Source organism: Mustela erminea, chromosome 3, assembly GCF_009829155.1.
Source record: "Mustela erminea isolate mMusErm1 chromosome 3, mMusErm1.Pri, whole genome shotgun sequence".
Classification (NCBI taxonomy): Eukaryota; Metazoa; Chordata; class Mammalia; order Carnivora; family Mustelidae; genus Mustela; species Mustela erminea.
Window position 1 is genome coordinate 157,220,149 of NC_045616.1, and position 20,957 is coordinate 157,241,105.

The following is a 20,957-nucleotide window of genomic DNA, read 5'->3' on the forward strand; positions in this document are numbered from 1 at the left end:
TGCTGTAGGTTCAAATTAGCTTCTCTATCTTAATGTTCTTCACTCTCCAGACCAACCCTTTCCGTTTCTTCTGCAGCGACTATACCATGGTACTTGCTGACTAGAAATGGAGACCTCAGACCTTGGCGTAGAGCCCCTTCCGGATCTTAACCCCACTCCTGTCTAAGCTGCTTCTCACTAACTCTCCTTTCCATCTGTTGGGGTCTGTCTCAAGTACAGTAAACCATTCCCCAAACTGTTATTACTGCCTCCTTCCTCAGGAGCTTGTTTTCATCCTCTTCCCTTGGCTTGAAATGCACTTCTAGAACCTCTTTATCCTTCAGTATGGATCCCAAATGTGAGCTCCTCACGGGACCTGTCATGGGTTCCTCTAAACAGCGGTGGCGCTCTCCTAAGTCCTAGAACACTCCAGCCCCTATGCACACTTTTCTAATGGCTTAGCTTCTATTTATTTTTATAAGCCCACCTTATTTTAAAGCTTATTAATCTTCTCAATTATTCGTAATCTTTAAAGCCTTCCAGCTCCCAGCCTAGGAATTTCATCTCACCTAGTAGGTGCTCACTATGAATTTTTTTTTTTTTTTTTTGGACTCACGTCTGATTTCTAGCGAGGAACTTTGCAGGCAGGTCATCTATAAATTTTAAAGGACAAATTCACCAAATATGGGCACTTTTAATTTAAGAGTTGGGTAGCATAATATCAGGTTATCGAGAGAAGACTGTGGTCGTGGCATTGTTAAACAGGGGCTTCGGATGTCAAAAAGGGAAAGGCAGGGAGCCTCAGGATTTCTACGCGAGCATGAAGGGGGTGAGGAAGATATTTCAAGGGAAAAGTCATCAGCGGTTACAAGTCTTAAGCTGCTTTCTTCATGAGTGATGACTGGGTATGGCTTAAACTTGAACATTTCTCCTTCTTTTATAATAAATGGGTTATTTCCCAAAATTATGGGCAGGAAGAGAGGTCTGTACCAAGATGCACATATTTGAAATGCCACCTAGAAAAAGGTAGGTTTGTCCAAGCACCCAAAAGCTCTCATTTTTAAAGAGATCGTGATGAGGCCTAACTAAAAGACCGCCCCGCCCACCAGAACACGTGAACTCACCTTCATCTCATTATTTTCTTTTGTGTGTTTTAGGCACTTGCCCCACATGACAGGAAGGCGAGCTTCTGGTTAGAAGACACGTGCCCCGAGTCCAAGCCGTCTGCCCACCATGAAGGGGACCCGCGCCGTTGCATGGCTGCTCTCCATCGTGGGGTGGTGGAGACTCGCCCAGCCGGAATCAGACGCGTCTCAGTGCCAGAGAGCGGAGCACCCGGTCATCTCCTATAAAGGTGAGGGGCAGGCACCCCCGAACACAAGGGTGCCACTTACATGCACTTTCCATGGTCAGGGATAGAGAATAGCGCTGGTTATTGCCCTGGCATTCTGGGACTCTCGCTTTAGACACTGTTTAAAGTACGAGCAAGAATACAAAATCCTGCACTGCAAGAGTTTCCTGTCCGGAAACTGATTACTACGATCTTGAGAAGAATTTAAAATCGGAGTTATCGTGGGTAGAAAATCCCATCGTCAAGGCCGCCTTTATTTAAAGGTGCTGCGAGCCTCCTCGGTATTCGAACCAGGGCCTGAAAATGTGATCCACAGAAAGAATAACAACCCCAAGTAACAAAAAATTCCTTTCGGTGTTTCCCAGCAAAGCCTTAGTCTTACCACCAAACTTGGTGCCTTGGTCCCTATCTGACACGGCATGGCAGATGGAATTGATTTACTGTCTTAAGGACGTCTTGGATCTGTGGGATTAATTACTTAGTATGTATATCTGGTCATCTTTTTCTTTTATTTATCAGAATTCATTTAGGGCTCTCTGTACCATGGGTACTCTAAGCTTTCAGGATGAAAAATAAATTAGTCTTGGTCCCTGCCCTCAAGGTACTTTAAGTTATATTATCAAGCTAACTATATAACTAATCAGATACTGTATTTTAATAATGTATCCGATAAATAGCTTTATGTTTTGTTATGTTTTAAACTTCATATCATGAAAAATTTCAAATATCTGCAAAGAGAGAAAGAATTGTCTACGGAATGCCCAACCCAACACTCATTCATTCATGGTCTGGCTTTTTCTTTTAAATCCCACCCATGCTTCACCCCACCCCCACCAGATTACTTTAAAGCAAATTCAAAAAATCATGTAACTGTATCTGTATTATTTCAGTGCATGACTATGAAAGAAAGGGGATTCCCAGCACCATTATTGCATCAGAACAAAAATGCGAAACAAAACAAAAAACCCCTAAAATCTACCCCAAAACCCCAACCTAATTCCATAAAGTCATTTGACATCCAGTGAGTATTGTGAGATCCCTGATGGTCTCATGAATGCGGATGTGTTTTCTTGGTACCGTTGGGTTGACTCAGGATCTAAATGTAGCTCATGCTCTGCAACCGCTGGTCTTCTGCTGTTTTGTTGTGGTGGTTTTGCTGCCTGTGCAAATTAATTACAGAAGAAATCCGAGCTGTTTGTCTTTTAGAGTTTCCCACAGTCTGGATTTTGCCAAGTGCGTCCCCTTGGTGTTCACATGTTCTTCTGTCCTGAGTATTTGTGTAAACTCATAGTGGCATCAGGAGGCGGCTTTGATTCAGGTTCACATCTTTCTGTCTTCCCTGTGGCACGGATGCTGCTGTGTCCTCCGTGGGGAGGCGGTTCTGTCTAGGTGTGAAATTAGCAGTCAGTGATGGTCACGGCCTAGACCTACTGATTCATCCAATGCTGTAAAGCTGGGATTTCCTAATTTTATTATTCTTTCTTCATTGAATAGCAAGAATACTTCTGTATAAAGTAAGTTTCCCTTATCAACTATTTGAATATTCTGAGGCTTAGAAAAGTAAGAATTAATGCTTTTTTCCTTTCCTAGGTTTTTATTTTTTTTATTTATTTTTTTTTATTTTTTAAAGACTAGTTGGTGTTCTAACATTATGTGAAGGGAGCAAGTAAGGTGTTACGCTTACTTTTTGTTTTGTCTTGTTTTCTTATTTTGGTTATTAGAATCGTTGTTACTGTATGGATGTTAACATTTAAAATATTTCAAGCAGCTGCAGTTTTGATGCTTACAGGGGTGAAATCATCTCATTTGAAGCCCAAGGAAGCCTCTTCAAGTGGGCTCCTGAGCTCTTCTGATATCACCCAGGTGCCTGTGCCAGTGGCTTGCTCTCTGGGGCAGCAAGATGCTCCTGACTCCTTCCTTCCCATCACTTCCTCCCGTCGACCTGAGCATCAGCCATTTTGGGCTGATTGAAGCACACATGTCCCCAGTGTTAGGTCTTTTCCATGCACAGAGGTCAGGAAAAAGTTTTAAAATGGTGCCGTGATTGCTCCGGGTGCTTCCAGCTCGCCTCCGGGATGCTCGGGCTTCTCTCAGCCTCCTCTCTCTACCTTCTGTCTGTGTCTTTTTGTCCTGGGCACAGAGTCCTGGGTCTCTGCCGCTACCAGAACGTTCCTTTGCCTTTCTCTGCAGCAGACCCTGTGTCATTTCAGAGCGAGAGTCCAGCAACTGTAGTTGTTTTTGACCCACTGAAGCCCCTGTGAGGTGGTCGGCTTCTCTTCTTTCAGGCCTCCGGCTGCCCAGGGCCTTGGGAAACGGAAGCAATTACTTCGCTTGAAGTCGTTTCCTTCTGCGCGGCGATGCTACCGACTCGAAACCTGGGTGCCTTTCATTTGTTTAATTTCCCTTTTGATTTTTAGAAATTAAAAAAAAGAATTTACCTTATTTTGTCGTGTTGCAAGGTTTCATTAAGGAAAACAAGGAAAGCTCAGAGAATCTGCCGTCACTCGTGCTTCCTCCGCCCGTTCCCTCTCTCTGCACTCAGCTGTTTTACTTCTGTTTTATGGTCCCTGCTTCTCTTCGCCATCTAGCATTTTCTTGACATGGTGGTATATCATGGAGTCCACACCCCAGCGGCAGGCTCCCTGCCACTCCCTTCCAGAGCTCAGAGCTCTTCACTGTGTGATGGACCAAAGTGTACCAGCAGCTCCCAACGGGGAGACATTGAGGGTGTGTTCTGTCCTTTGTGGTCATGGGTAGAGTTACGATGAGTGATGCCTACTTGAGACATTGCTTAATCCTTTGCAAGGGTACCGCCGGCAGAGATTGCTAGCACTGGGACTGTTGGGTCAAGAGGTAAATGCATATGTGGTGTTGCTAGATACCGCCCAGTTCCCTTTCATGAAGGTGGTGCCATTTTGGGTTCTCCTTTGCCCTGGGTGTGAGGATCTCTTTCCCACCAGCCTTTCCGGGGGAGTGTACTATCACTCTTTGGGATTTGGACTAATCCCATAGCTCATCAAGGATCTCCCAGCATAATTTTAACTTGCTCATGTTTAAGTTGGAGCAAATGTTTAGCAAACATTTAATAGGCTTCTGTTCTGTACCATGGTTTGTACTAAGTACTGAGGAGGTAGAGCAAGAAAACAGTCCCCATGTAGGGGGTTAGGATATCTCTGGGACTGTAAACCAAAGGAACATTGCATTACATTCTGTTCAGGATCCTAAGAGGTGTGTTGGCTGGGTGCCGAGGGAGCCCAGGAAAGGGGGCGTCTGGACCTGAGAGCCCGGGTTTTAAGGGGGTCGTTACAGGCTTCTGGGATGAGGCAAAGACAGCAGAGATGAGCCCTGAATGGTTCTCGAACGTGTTTAGGAGTGTGATGAGTGGAAAGGTGCCTTGGGGAGAGGAGAGAACAAGGGCTAAGGCCCTGGCGTGAGGGAGGGGCTCTCACAGGTCCCGGCACGCTTCCTGTGAGGTGAGCCACGAACCCTTCCTTCAGGTTATGGAGAGGAGGTCGGGGAGACGAGGCTCACGTGGCTGCAGGGGTCCCGCATCGTCCCGCATCGGGAGGCCTGTTGAGAAGCGCTGCCCACCTGGATAGTCCCGGTGTTCAGAGTGGCCGAGGCAGCAGGGAGAGCCCGTCCTGAGGTCGCCTCCGTGATCGGAGCGAGCAGGCACGAGGCACTAAGCTCAAGGGGCGGGAGCCGGACTGTTCTTGCTGTCGATTCCGTATGGAGTAGAGAAGGGAATGGAACATGATGATTCTTAGATTGAGAAAGCTGAGTTCCTGCCCGCCATCCGGTGGGCTGTGCCGCTGAGATCGGGAAGGGAGAGGCCGCCCTCCGCGCATCAGATGATGCCGAGTTCGAGGCTGACGTGGCCCAGAGGGCAGAGCGACCGCTCCTTGTGGTTTTGTCCAGGACTTTCGTCGGGGAGGCCCTGGGAGTCCTACGATCTGTATATTACCTTCCTAGGGCTCCGGTAACAGGGTGGCTTGTAACAGCAGAAATATCCTCTCTCACAGTTCTGGAGGCCAGAAGTAGAAAAACAAAACAGCAACAACAACAGACACCCCAGGTGTCAGAAGGGCCCTGCTTTCTGTGACCGCTCTAGGGAAGAATCCTTTGCCTCTTAACTTCTGGGAGTCGTCCGCAGGCCGTGGCCTTCCCAGGCTCCCTGGCTCATCCCTCCAGCCTGAGTCCGGACGCACAGGGCATTCTCTTGGCGTCGCTGTGTCTTCTCGTGGGCTCCTCTTTTTATAAAGACGCTGGTCACGCTGGAGTAGGGCTCACCCTCACCCAGCATGAGCCCATCGTAACGAATGACATCGGAAAAGACCCTCATTCCAAGTAAGGTCTCATTCACAGACCCCAAGGGTGGGCCTTCCGTGGGTCTTTTTTGGGGAGGTGGAGAGAAGGGACACAATTAAATCTAAGCCGTGGCATATGTCCGAGCAGTTTCAGGACAGCGCTGGGAAGAAACTAGATGGTAACAAGCAGAGAAACAAATGTGCGGTGAAGTGGGGGTTAGAAAAGGAGCCGGCGATCGGCTGGGCCGGCAGGGACGGGAGAGCCGGGGCAGCCTCGGAGAGCGCGTCACTTAATCATCCTTAAGCGGCGATGGGGAAAGGCCGGTGGCAGAAGAGGCTGCGGAGAGGAGGCGGTCACTGATTAGGCAGAGTCCCCGGGCCGGGCCGTAGGGGCGATCGGATACCGGGCGCAGGCGGGAGATTAGCCTACAGGAAGCGGACCCCACCTCCGGTGAGTCGGGGGGGTGGGGGGCCGGGGGGCCCAGGACGCAGGAGAGTTAGCGGTGGGGGTGGCTGCAAGGGGAGGGGGTCCCTGAGGACCTCCGTCTCTCCCTCTCGGCGGGGAAGGAGTAGGCAGGCCATGGGCTGAGAGCACGAGTCCTTCCTTAGGAAGGAGGGACGTCTCTGAAGACGGGGTGAGGCTGTTCGTCACAACACACGCCAGAGACTCCCTGGGGGATGTTAGGGCCGAGTTCATCCTCGAAAAGGCCCAGGTTACCCCCCAGCGGGAAGTCCCTGGTGTCCCGCATGAAGGCCTCTGTGGGAGCGCGCCGTACAAGAGCGCTGGAGAGGCCCGAGGGAGCGCGGAGAAGTACCGGCGGGACCGCGTAGCCTTGACTGGTAACGTCTTGAAAACCTTCAGGATTTACTCGGCCTCGGAGGCGCTCTGCCCGCCGTGGGCTGGTGCTGCAGTCAGGTCTGCAAACGGTGAAGCTCGCTCTGTTGAAGCCTTGCTTCAGTTTCTGGGGGCGGGGGGGGGGTGTGTGTGGAAGAGGCTGGCAGGACCCCCCCCACCTAGATAAAATATTTGCCCCCATGGGCTTCTCGTGTGGAGCAGACTTCCTTGCTGGACACACTCTAAGAGCTTGCTGTGTTTGCAGAGTCAGACCCTTGACTGCGTGTTCTGGGACATTTGTCCTTGACCGTGGAGCGGCCGCTGAAACAGCCCGTCCCGTCGCGGACACGCCCGTCCCGTCGCAGACACGCCGTTGACATGTCTGTCCTTGTCATTTGCTGAAATGTCTGCTCCAATAAAGCGGGAAAAAATAGTGACCCTTCAAGACAGCCTGTTTCTCAGCATGCTTACTGAGTCTCATAACCATCTCTGAAATGAGTTTTAAATGTTTAATGTCCACTTAAGGCGATGTGCCATATTCTGCCTTTGTTTGCTTATTGATTAAAGTTTACCCAGCGTGCTTGTTATTAGAGTGCTCTCCGCTTAGAGGAGTTGGTTTACAGGGGACAGTTTTGCAGCAGGCACGGAGGAGGACCACCAGTGGGTAGGTCAAGCCACAATTAGGCTTTATTTGCCTCGGAGGCTGGATATCGTGATGAATCTGGAAGCCTGTCTTCAGTGCCTTCTCTGGCAGCGCTTAATATTAATGATTACTAAGATTCCTCCTGCCTGCGGAATCGGCCAGGGAGCGGTTTTTCCACGCTAGGGTGCCTGAGATCTTGACCTCTGACTCCTTGGTGTTCCCGTGGACGGCCTCCCTGCCTGAGGACTCCCCGATGGGTCAGGGACGTGTTTGGGAACTCTGGACAGCACCGTATAAACGCTGCACGCGGGTTAGCGGCATTTGGCCCACATCTCGGGAGAGACATCTGAGGGGATCAAAACGGGTGTTCCAGCCCAAGCTGGAACCGCGGCGGCAGGACTGGGACTGGCGTGGCCCTTGTGTTTCAACCGCTGTCTTTAATCTCCTCGGGTAGTCTTAGGTCATTGAAGGAACCATGGTGTAAAGTGTGCAATGTAGGGTTTTGAACTTGGGATCTATTCTCATACCATGGTATGGATATTTTTCACAAATTCTGCTCTTTCTTTTGAATCCTATAATTATATTCCATTGGATTTGCGTGTGTGTGTGCTGGAAGCATTGGTTTGTTAAATGTTGGCAGCAGTCATCTCTGACGTACTCTGTAACTGTCTTCTTCGGGGTCACTTACTGGGACCCACAGCCTCTTCCCACCTCTGAGACAGAGGGAGGTCTTCCTTCCAGTCTGTAAGGTGGCTGTGTACACGTGTCCCTGTGTACACAATACCGCCCCACTGGCCACCATTCCTGCCACTGTCCCAACAGTTGTCTCCTTCCGTGGCTGCCTTACCGTCCCTGGGACCACAGGCTTCCTCACTGTGCCACATGCTTCCCGTGGGGCTGAAGAAGGCATAGCCTGGGCGGCCTCAATTCCCTCCCAACGCCCAAGGATGGGGATGGCAGAAGGGGGCCAAAGGCCTCGTTTCTGTGCCACAGCTCCACGTGTCCCCTGGCCCCACGCGTGTCCCACAGTTCCGTGGTCTCCCATGGTGCTCCAGGGCTCCTCTGGGTTGTGTCGTCCTGGGGTCCGGTGCCCCAGTCAGGCCTGTGATGTCGGTGCTGGCTGGGTGGCCCCCATTCTCTAAGGATGAGGACCTGGGCCCTCATCCCTACAGGAAGGGCTGCCAGAGATGATTTCTGTTACCCAGAAGATTTTAGAAATTTCACGGTCTTTGGGTGCCTGAGCCTGAACTGAAGTGACTTGGCTTGATTCTCCCCATTCATCTGCCTCAGATCGGCCGTGTGACCTTCACAGTCAATGATGCGTGTGACTGTATGACAGTGGCCTCCTTTCTCCAAGGGAGGAGTAGGAAAAATTATTTTAATTCAAAATATATGGTGGGAAATTCATTTTATTACTTAGTTCTAATGTTTTCATCTGACTCCGATTAGCGTGTAGGTATGGCGAGACTCTGCTGACTGTGGAGAACACTCTTGAAGGCAAGGTTCTCCTTTGTACAATGTAAAACCTGCATAAACCAAGTGTGATTTGTTTCGGTTTCATAACAGGATATGAGTTGCCCTCCTGGGAGTTTATCTGGGGAGGAAGAGTGTTTTTATGGAGACTTACAAGGTCTTGGTTCCGTAAATAATTTGACTTTTGTTATCATGCACATGACTGAACGGTTCGTATAACGTGCTGTCAGAATCACACGGGCAAAATATTCCAACCTATTTGCAGGCGAAGCCACGAAGGCATAGGAATGCTGCCTGTTTTGTACATTAAAAACTGCATTTGGGAATACATTTTTTATTGTCACGTCTGTTGCTAGTGTGCTCTCTGAAAAATGGAATATTTAAAAAATATACCACTTTTCGGGGTGCCTGGGTGGCTCAGTGGGTTAAACCTCTGCTTTCGGCTCAGGTCATAATCTCAGGGTCCTGGGATTGAGCTCTGCGTTGGGCTCTCTGCTCAGCAGAGAACCTGCTTCCCCCCTCTCTCTGCCTGCCCTTCTGCCTACTTGTGATCTCTTTCTGTCAAATAAATAAATAAAATCTTTCAAAAATGAAATAAAAAATCCACCAGTTTTCAACTCTATAACGTAGGCATATCGTGATCATTCATGAGTACACGTGAAGGTAGAAGAAATGCAGAGTAAACCACCATGGGTTACGCACTGGGTGATTTGGATCCAATACCTGCATTGAACCATTTTTCTTTGTTTGTTTTTTAAGATTTTATTTATTTATTTGAGAGAGAGTGAGAGAGAGCATGAACAGGGAAGAGGCAGAGGGAGAAGCAGAGTCCCCACTGAGGAGTGAGCCTGATGCTTGATCCTAGGACCCTGGGATCATGACCCAAGCTGAAGGCAGACACTTAACCCACTGAGCCACCCATGAGACCTGCAACATTGAACTTTACTGTCGTTATTTGTCTTTGACTGTTGAGAGCTGAGACAGTCCTTATTGTCTGTTCTTTCATTCTCTGATGAAAATGGTGTATTGGGTTTTGAGAATTATTAATGACTTCAGTATTATTTTTTGTGCTTTAAGGCCACTAATGAAATTATGTATAAGATTGAACATCTATATTGTATCTCGAGATAAAAATTTCAATTTATTTGATTGATTTGTCTAGGTGGGGAAATAGTTTCTATCATTTTAAGGCTACAAATGGAATACCATATAAGTGAAGTATGTGATGGGATTGCATTAAGACTGGGGAATAAGATTTTGTTACGTTATTGTCAGGATTCCGATTTAAAGCAGTCATTTCACTTGTCCTCAGATGGTATGTCACTATACTTTATTTATCTGTGTGCATATTCTAGTCTCTCTAAGCATTACGTGGGCCCTTCATCCGTTCTCATGCTGGAGGCAGAAAAAAAATCTTATCCTTATTTTATATATGAAGTAAGAGATGAAGAGTAAATTTAGAGTGAATGAAGTTTTTTTTTTTTTTTTAAGAGTTTATTTATGTGACAGATTGAGAGAGAGCCAGAGAAGGAACACAAGCAGTGGGAGTGGGAGAGGGAGAAACAGGCTTCCGGCCAAGCAGGGAGCCCGATGCGGGGCTAGAACCCAGGACCCTGGGATCATGACGTGAACCGAAGGCAGATGCTTAACCGACTGAGCCACCCAAGCACCCCTAGAGTGAGGAAGTTTTATTCCGACGGTATTCTTCTTGGCTTTTGCTTCTCTTGTCTTACTCTAATATCAGGCAGGACAAACAGCCACGGTTACACTGGAGAGACCAAGCGTGACGCCAGCTCCAACAGACAGCGGGGCTGACGTTTCTCGGTTACTGATGATCTCGAACATTGATGGCGCAGAAAGGAGTCCATCGAGGTTTCTAAATGTAGTCTGTTTCCTAATGTAATCATCACACTATCACTTTATTTCCTAAAGCTTGCTTTGTGTGGAGTGAGGAAGGTCCAGAAGGTGACTTCAGCCTTATAGGAAGGGCTGTTCCTTAATTTCCCCTTTGCTTTCCATTTCCCTCAGGGGACTCGGGGGTGACCTCAGAGAGCCTCATCAAACGTGTTGCACGGCGTCGCATGCTGTGTCGGGTCGGATACATTCCTCCAGCCCGCCGTGTGACAGGTTGTGGTAAAGCTGTTGGATCATTCCCACCTTGAGAGCCTCCCTGGGCTGCCTGTTAGAGAGCCCACAGACCCTATAAATAAAATCAGTAACGCGGGACCCTGATGCCAGGCTAGCAGAGTGTCTGTGGTAGCTCCCAGACGAATGATTAACGATTGTCGTTCTCCCGTGTATTTTGATTTTTTGTGCCTCTCGATTCCTTGGCTTCAGGCCACAGAGTGTTTTAGCTTCTGCTCTGTTTGAGGATAAAAGGAGGGTCCAGCTCGCTAATAACTTAATTGGTATTTATGGAGCACCTCGGGTGGGCTGGTTCCAGTCACTGGAGTTACCCCGACAAACAAAACAGGTGGCGATCTTGGTGTGCCCTGAGTTTACATTCCGTGAGGGGGAATAGGCAAGGGTAAGATGGTGGGAGACAGAGGGGCTTACACGAGGCTGAGGAGAGGTGGAAAGCAGGGAGTGAGTTTATCGGGTATGGGAGCGGTCTGGCACTCGGGCACACACTCGCGCCTTTTGGGGGCTCTGTGTGGCCCGCCAGGGAGTCTGGAAGATTTCCCCGGCTCCCTTGCCAGCGGCACTCCTGTGGGGATGCGTGAATGGGAAGGGGCAGCAGGAGCTGGGGTGGAATACGGAAGGTCACGCTGATGCCTCTGGTAGCTGAGCGCAGCCGAGGAGTGAGGTGGGTCTTTCTGGCAATTTCCACTTGGGTCCGAGCTGCTGGACAAGAGCTCCGCAGCCATGGAGGCTTACAGGCTCTGGCCCAGCTTGTTGGAGCCGCTCGTCCCCGTGGGTCATGCTTTCTTCCTTTTGGCTTTCTCAGGCGCAGTCCTTCATCCCGTTGCTTTCTGGATTTTCACATTATCTTTGCAATGAGTTGTGTATGTTGAGTTTTCTCTGTTCAGCCTAGGTAGGGTGGTTTCTGTTTACCTGAATGATTATGATGTATACAGTGGAGGCATTGAGTCTGGACTTAACGTTGGTGAGGGGCAAGCCGTGGAGATAACTGAGGAAACAGTGTTCCAGGTAGAGGGAAGGGCAGGTGCAAAGGCTCTGGGGTGGGATCATGCTTGGTAGGTTTGAGTAACAGCAGGGGGGCTAGAATGACCACAGTGGGGTGAATCTCGGGGGGGAGAGTGAGGGAGATGAGGTGAGAAGGGTAGCAGGGACCAGATCCCGTAGGGCCTTCAAGTATTTTGGTTTTTATCTTGAGCGAGATGGGAAGTTTGTGGTAGAGGATTGTTGTCATCTGATGTGACTTAGAAGGATCATGCCGGCTGCGGTGCTGAGGATGGAGTGAGTTGCAGGTGACTGGGTGGGAAGCAGGATTGGGAGACCGGTTTGGGGGCTGGTGAGGAATCGAGACTAGAGGTGGTAGCGGCTTGGATGACGGTGTCAGCAGCAGACGCAGGGAACAGTGGTTGTGTTCTGATATAGCTTACTTTGGAAGTCAAGTCCAAAGTATTTCCTTTCAGATTGTGTCCGTGCTGAGAGAGAAAGAGAAGGGCAGGAGGGACTCTGCGGGTTTTCCAGCTGCTCAGAAGCAGCTGGAAGAGCAGAAGATGAGGAAGGGTATAGGACGGTCGCATTTGGAAAGAGTATTGGAGCTCCGTTTTGGGAATGTGAAGCTGGAGATGCTTCTTTGGCATCTGGATGGAAATGTCAAATAGTTGCAAACACAAGTCTGGACGTCTGGGGAGCAGTCTTGGCCCGAGGTACACATTTGGGAGTTATTGACATACAGATAGCATTTTAATCTGTAGTCTGGCTGAGCTCTCTAGGGGAAAGAGTGTACATAGAAAGGAGAAGAAGCGTAATGAGTGAGCCCTGGAATAATTCAGTACATAGAGTTTAGAGACATGAAACAGCAGATAAGATGGAGAAGGGATATTCAGAGATGTCCTAGGAGCCAAGTCAAAAGAAAGTTCTGTCCATGGTGGTCTAACTGGCCAAAACCTAGAGACTTGGCCCTGAACATCCGGAAATCAAGAGGCCAACATTAGTATTAGCAGGAGAGGAACATACATATGCCAAAGGGCCTCCGAATCTCTAAGCCTAGAGGTTAAGCCTAGTCCATAAACCAGTAAGCAGTGAATTACTCTGTAGAGGGATAGTCAGGTACTTCAGAAGACTCTGGAACAGGCCACGTAATTTGAATATGAATATCCCTTGAACAATGGCCCAAGAATGAATTGCCCCAGTAACTTGTAAGGAACCATACTGTGTGAGGCTTCTCTGTATAAAAGGAGAAATCTCAGAAGTTGGTCTTACCCCAGCTCTCCCTTAATTGAGATCATTACTAGCAGCTGTAGAGTATAAGAGAGCAGGAAGGGGTGGCTCAGTGGGTTGAGCCTCTCTGTTTCTGGTCATGATCTCAGGGTCCTGGGATCTAGCCCCTCATCAGGCTCTCTGCTCAGCGGGGACCCTGCTTCCCCCCTCTCTCTGCCTGCCTCTCTGCCTACTTGTGATCTTTGTCTGTTGAATAAATAAATAAATAATCTTAAAAAAAAATAAAAATAAAAGAGCAATATGGCCAGGAGACAAGATTCTGGGTTTGTGTCCTGTAACTTAGTCAATGTGTGAACTTGGGCAAGTTAATAATTCTGTGCCTCCGTTAGCACTTAAAAATATGGGGATGATAGTACCACCTTTTCAAGACTGAGTAGGGGAAGTGAGAGTTTGTGTGTGTTTGTGTGTATAGAGAAGTACAGACACCTATAGTGCCGGCTGTCATTATAGCTAACGTTAAAGGTAGCTGCCTTTATGCTTAAATGTAGCACTCCTGTAGCACCCTGAGCACTGGGTGTGGTGCAAAAACAATGAATACTGTTATAAATTTAAAAAATTAAAAAAAAAGTTTTTAAAATTCTGAAGCACAGTAATTTTAGGAACGAGCAGTGATGAACTGAGCAAGAAATCTGAATATTTGGTCTCTGTGACTTTTGTCTGGTTTTTAATGTTAATCACTGGATAATGCCAAGGTGTGTTGAGAACGTCTCATCTGGGAGTTAAAGGGAGAATTTCAAATCATTACACGAATGGTTCAGGTCAGATTTAAACATTTTCTGAATTTAGTAAGCGCAATTTAGTAAAATTTAAAACTCATTTGCATGCTTCTATTTCTTAGTTCCAAAGGGTCAAGCTTACTTTTAAGAAGCATATCTGTAAAAATAAAGCCCCAACCTGGAAATCATAAATCCTCCATTTCACAGTGGGGACATAAAAGCTCACGTGATAGATTCATGGATCAAGGTATAAATCTGAGATCCAAATTAATTAGTTTGGGGACTAAAAATGCAAATCAGAGCAAATGTAGGAATGTGTGGCTCCTTCTTTCCTGTTATAGAGTCTTTAACCATCATGTCTAATATTAATTTTAGAAATTATATACAGACTTTCAGAGAGTTTCTGTCATATGTATCTATTGTTTGACCGCGATTTGGTAAACAGATTACATTTATTTTTAAGATGGAAAATGATATATTGGACTTTACCAACTAGGCATGATGGAATTATGGGATTTGATTTACCCTCTTGCTTCAAACAAGAAAACCAGACAAAATATTAAGAACTACATTTTCTGACAGTGGATCAGAGGTGGAGAGTTGAGCAGGATTGTAATTAGACAAAGGAAATAAATGAGTCCTGTGATAGCCTTAGGTCCCGGAAGTAGTTTCCAAGGCTGACTACGGTGATGGGGAGTCCAAACAGAGAGCGGCATAAATCAAGTCTCAGTCCATGTAAGTGTTGAAGTCATGCCCATGTGATCTATGAGCACATAAGAATCAAACTAAAAATCAATGATATATGGAAAATTATGTTGGACTTTAAGCAATATAATTCTAAGTAACTCATAGGTCAAAGAACAGATTAGGAAGGAATTTTTAAAATATTTTGATTTGAGTGATAATAAAAGCACAAATTATCTAAATTTGTGGGGTATGGTTAGAGCAGAACTTAGGGAAGAATTTGTATGTTATTTATTTGTATTAGAGATAGAAGAATATCTATTATCAATGATTTTGGAATCTTAGGGAAGTATTAAAAAAGCAAATTAAATCTGTGGAAAACAGGAAGGAGAAGAAAATAAATATAAGAGCATAAGTCATTTAAGGGGAAATTATAATGAAGATCAAGTAAACTAAAAGCTACCATTTTAAGAAGATCAACAAAATCAATAAGTCTCTAACCAGATTGGTTAGGACCAAGAGAGAAGACATATTTGTCAATATTAGGAACACATGAGGAGACATCTCTACAGAGCCTATAGAAATAAAGAGGCTAATAATAGAATACAATGAGCAAGTTTATGCCAATAAATTTGACAATTTAGATGAAATGGGCATGGGGCGCCTGGGTGGCTCAGTGGTTTAAAGCCTCTGCCTTCAGCTCAGGTCATGATCCCAGGGTCCTGGGATTGAGCCCCGCATCCGCATTGGGCTCTCTGCTCAGCAGGGGGCCTGCTTCCTCCTCTCTCTCTGCCTGCCTCTCTGCCTACTTGTGATCTGTCTGTCAAATAAATAAATTAAAAAAAAAAATTAAAAAAAAAAAAAGAAATTCTGCCTGAGGACTGCACCATCAACTCCTGCATGAGTTTCCAGCCCGTGTGCCAGCCCGGTCATTTAGATGAAATGGGCAAATTCTTTGAACATTCAGTATATTGAAGTTCACTTAAGAGACATATAATCTGGATAATTTAATATCCATTAAAGGAATTCAATTTATAGTTAAAAATCTGACAACAAAGAGAACTTCAGACCCAGATGGCTTCAGGAGTGAATTTGATAAATATTTAAGAAAGGACTAAAAAAAAGACATGCATTCTACTTGAAGTTGGAACTCTTCCAGAGTAGAACATGCTGGAACACTTTTCAGCTTTTGAAAGAAGTCATCATTACTCTCTTACCAAAACCAGAGAAGATATTCCAAAATACAAAACTACAGACCATTATCTCTCATGGACATAAGCACAAAAATCCCTAATAACATCTTAGCAGTTGAATCTGGTAATTTCTAAGAAGGATAATGTATCATGTCCTACTGGGTTTTATCCTATAAATGCAAGATTGTATTGGATTTCTAAGGTTTAACACTTGAAAATCAATCAGTGTAAATCAGTGTATTAACTGACAAATCTTTTAAAAAATATTTCATCTCAGGGGGCCTGGGTGGTTCCGTTGGTTAAGTATCTGACTGTTGGTTTTGGTTCAGGTCATGATCTCAGGGTTGTGACATGGAGCCCCATGTGGGGGTCCATGCTCAGGGCATCGTCTACCTGGTGTTCCTCCCCTCTTCCTCTCCCTTCCCCCTGCTCTTCCCCCCACTCACATGTGCACTCTCTCTCAATAAATAAGTACATAAAATCCTTTAAAGAATTACCACCATAGATATAGAGAAATCATTTGATAAAGTTCATGATAAAAACAAAAAAATCTAGGAGTAAAATTTATCTATAACCTGACTAAAGGCAGCTTAAACAAATTGAAATCTAACATGATACTTAAGGTTGAAAGGCTGAATGCTTTCCCCACAAGGATGTTCACTCTTTCCTCTTCTAGTCTAACATTTAGTTAACCACTGCACTAACCACTGTGAAGGGTTCTAACAGATAAATATTATAGTGGAAGTAATACAATAAACAAATGACATACAGATTAGAAAAGAAGAGTTAAAGTTGACTTCTTTTTCTCTTTCTCTTTTTTTGCAAAGAAGATTATGAAGAACATACTAATTAACATTTTAAAAAGAACTATTAGAACAAATAAGTTAGCTCCTGATTTTAAGATACAAAGTGATTACAAAAATATTCAATCGCATTGTGATATATTAACTAAATTAGAAATTGAAATTAAATTTTATCATTTATAGTGGCATCTTAAATATGAAATAAGGATACATTTAGCTAAATATGTACATGAGCCAAACACTGAAAGCTACAAAAGCATTACTGAGAAAATTAAAAAGACCTAAACAAATGGAGATAAATATTCATAAATCAGAAATTCAGTGTTAAGATATCAGTTCACCTGTAGCATATGTATTGCAATCTATAGGGTCATGCAAATCGAATCAGAATCTTAGTGTGCTTTTATTGTGTAAATCAAAAAGCTGGTTTTAAAATGTCTATGGAAAGGCAAAGGATTTAGAAAGGCTAAAATAGTATTGAGACAAGATAACGATGTTGGAAGGCTGACAATACCGAAATTTGAAACTATGTGATGTTTGCACCAGGATGAACATGTGTACATCAATGTAACAGAAAGCAGAGACCAGAAACAGATGCACTCATATGTTGTCAGTTAATTTTCAACAAAGTAGCCATGGTAATTTAATGAGGAAAGGATAGTCCTTTAACAAATGGTGCTAGAAAAAATTGGATATCTTATATGCGAAGATGGACTGAAATGGATCATCAGCCTATAGTTCAGAGCTAAAATTATAAAACTACTAGAAGGAAACCTATGAAAAAAGTCTTGAGACCTTGGATGAGGCAAGGATTTATTAGGATTTAAAAAATCCCAAAAAGCACATACATATTTTTGTATAAACTAGAGCACATCAAATTTAAAAATATTTGCTCTTCAACGATATTATTGAGAATAAGGAAGAGCAAGCCAGAAATAATTACCAGACGTGTATCTATCTACCAAAGGTTTGTGTCCACCATATACAAGGAAATTCCTCCAATGTAATAAGAAAATCATTTAGATTTTAAGAAATGGCCTAGGGCTTTAGGCAATTTGGAAAAATACTGATGGCAGCCACAGTGTCGCACCTCTGCACACGCAGCAGAGCGACTACAAGGACTGATAGTACTGAACAATGGCAAGGATGTGGTGGGACTAGACCTTTCCCGGTGTGCTGTTGATAACGCAAGATGGCGCAGCCACTTTGGAAGACACACGGTTGCTTCAAAAGTTAAACATACACTTACCATACATCCCAGCAAAGCTGCTCGTAGGTGTTTGCCAAAGGTAATGGAATGTTGAACAATGTCTACAGAACGATTTACATGCAGAGGTTCATAACAGCTTCATTCTTCCTAGCCAAGACCTGGAAACAACTCGGAAGTCCATCAGTGGGGATGGACAAATTGGTTACATGAACTAGATACTCCCGGGCAATAAAAAGAAACAAAATACTGAGAGAGACAACGGATGAGTTTCAGGAGTATTATCCTAAGTGAAGGATTCCAGATACCAAAGACTATATGTTCTGTGTTATCTCAGTATGTGACAGTCTATAGAAGATAAAACTAAAGTCAGAGAGCATTTATGAATGGTTGCCTGGGCACAGGCAAGGCGAGGCATTCACTGCGGAGGTTCACGAGAGATCTGGTGGGTTGGTACAAGTTATTTCATAGCACAGTTAAGGTGGTAGTGACAGTGTTTATGCATTTGTTGAAAATTGTTGAATTTAGGCGAGTAAATTTATTGTGTCTCAGTTATACCTTAGTGATGCTTTTTTAGAAAAAATATACAAGTTCCAACTCTGAAGGAAAAGCATGGACTTGTCGAGAATGTGGGATCTAGGAATCAAATTGCCTAAGAAGCAACCCGAGTTTTTCAAAACACTGCTACGTTCTTTGGCGCTAAAACCAAGCATTATGTGAGAACTTTACCATGAGAAAGATAATTATGAATAATGTGTCATGTGTCATAATACTTAATAAAGTGTGTGTGTGTGTGTGTGCGCGCGCATGTGTATGCATCAGCAGGGCTACTTAAAATCTAAGATATTCAGGTCTTTAATGAAAAACCTGATACATAAACTGTTTAATCAATAAAGTTTCTAGTTCAAAGTTAAAAGATCAGAACCCTAGAGTTCAGGTTAACTTAGCTGTAAGAGAATTAACTCATATAGCAAGCTGCTCTTTCGAAGACTATTCCACTCCATGGTAATCTTTGGAGAAATAAATATATATATATATACATATATGTATATGTATATATATTCCCCCCTAAAGGTTTATTTATTTATTTATTTATTTATTTGACAGACAGAGATCACAAGTAGGCAGAGAGGCAGGCAGAGAGAGGAAGGGAAGCAGGCCTCTGGCTGAGCAGAGAGCCCGATGAAGGCTCCATCCCAGAACCCTGGGATCGTGACCTGAGCCAAAGGCAGAGGCTTTAACCCACTGAGCCACCCAGGCGCCCCTGGAGGAATATATTTTTGACTCATGTGTACTTTGAAAAGATGTCCCCACATTTGAAAATTGCTGATTTGTAGGTAACTTTTTAACTCAAAAGATAAAACCCTTCTTGGAATGAGCATATATTAAAACTATGGAGAAGAAACCAGAGAAGCATACAGTTAGCACTTGTGGTTGAAATACAGGTGTACAACTCTTCTTTTTCCTTTTCAGAGTTGATTTCCTATATGTGGTTGTTTATTTTTTCCCACCTACAATAGAAAACGGGGCCATAAGAGGCCCCATGAGTATAAAGGAGCTCTGTGAATAGAACTGTCTATGATGAGGAAGATACTTCTGTTCCATGCTGGCAAATACGGCGGCCATTAGCCAGGTGTAACTTTTGAGAACTGAAATGTTACTAGTGTAACTGAAGTAATGAATATTTAATTTTTCTTAGTTTTAGTTGGCTAAAGTTAAAATATAAACAGCCACCTGTGGGTGGTGAGTGCCATAATGGACCATGCATGGATGGATCTTTGGCATTCACAGTGGACAATATCTACCGATGCAGGTGGTTGTTCCCATGTCTAAGGAGAGGCTCTTCTGTCCTGGTGTCCCCTCTGAGTCAATTTTTTGGAAAGCCTCATGGCTCATCATTTAAGAAGAAGGGGCTGAGAATAGGAGAACTGTGTAATTGTTATCTTTCTGCTACTAACTACTTCTGATGTAAAAGGAACCTCTTACTGTCTCTTGGTCTCCATTTCTTTAAGTGGAAAATGAGTGTGTTGGGCCTTCTGTCAAAGACTTTACCGCACTGGTGATCTTGTTGCCCTTTAAACTAGGATAATAGGGGAGGCCAGTGGACATTTGGGACATTCTTTCTCTCTTCAAGAGAACTCCCTCTCTCAATCCTGAAACCAGAACCCAGTAACGTTCTGTATTGCAAGAGCTAAAGAAATTGAGATTTCTGTTGACACTGTTGACATTGATAACATTTTTATCACAAACGTGTAGCAGGAAATGTTAATATATTTTATGTGACAAATGGTTTGACCTTTCATTTTCACAATTAATTACCATCTAAAAAGGTTAGATTCATGTTCCTCTGGATTTAGCAGGTTTTCTTGATACCTAGAAGCAAACAATTCAGAGATGAAAGGTTAATACACATTTTAGTCATCAGTGCAGGGGAGTTTAGAAACTCTTACTGTGAAAGCTCACTGTTAAGTCCATGGCATCCATTAGAAATATCTTGGCTTGTGAGGAATAGATAACCAACCTAATGGTGCCTTCCGTTTTAACGCTGTTCATTGGTCCCCAACTAGAAGTACAGAGCTAGGCTGTTGAGGCCGGTTCAGGGGCTGGGCAGTATCATCAAAGATCCGGGCTCCATCATTTTGCTTAGTCAACCTGCTACAGTTGGCTTTCACTTTTGTTTATATTTCGTGTTTGGATGGCAGCTGGCAGCATTCAAAGTCAGGGAACGAGGGGGGAAGGCAGGATAACCAACTTCTTTACTCACGTGTTTCATATCTGGAATCAGTATTGAAAACAAGATCGCTCATGGAAACCAGTGTTCAGAATTGTTTACGTGTAAGTGGCCAGAGCTGGGTCATGGGCCTGCCTCTAGCTCTAAGGGGAAAGGAAGTGTCTGGCAAATGACAGTGGGAAAAAAAATCATGGTTTAACCCCTGGGTCCACTAGGTCTGGTAACAGGGGGAGGTGAGGAACTCACCTTGGATGCAAATTTAAGAGGTAAAAAAACCTCAGTAGTCAAGATAAATACCGTGTGTGTGTGTGTGTGTGTGTGTGTGTGTGTGTGTGTACATTTATATAATGCAATATTTAAAAAGATCAATATTAATGACAAAAGAACCCATGACAAACACACTATCCAGATTTTAAATGAGGACAGGATTACTAGGGTCTCCTCTGAGCCCTACTGGAGCTCCTTTGTCTTCATTCAGAATGTTGCTAGTTTGTTCCTCATGGGGTTTCTTTTGGCATTAATGTAGAATATAAAGAATATTGCCTTAAAATATTAAATCACTGAGGATTTTTAGGGGGTACTTCTATTTATTTATTTTTTTTAGTTTAAAAAAATTTTAAAT

The 20,957-nt window shown here is 44.6% G+C and overlaps 1 protein-coding gene across 10 annotated transcripts in view; it reads left to right on the forward strand.

The window, feature by feature from the left end:
• SEMA5A (semaphorin 5A) overlaps window positions 1-20,957 on the forward strand; it is a 460,606-nt gene that overhangs the window by 161,699 nt on the left and 277,950 nt on the right. For all 10 annotated transcript variants that reach the window (XR_004284305.1, XM_032337782.1, XM_032337773.1 and 7 more), the window contains one exon: window positions 1,137-1,333. Coding sequence is in view for 9 of the 10 variants with exons in the window: in XM_032337782.1 (XP_032193673.1) it covers window positions 1,213-1,333 (121 nt within the window). In the remaining variant the exon portion in view is untranslated. The remainder of the gene's footprint in view (window positions 1-1,136; window positions 1,334-20,957) is intronic.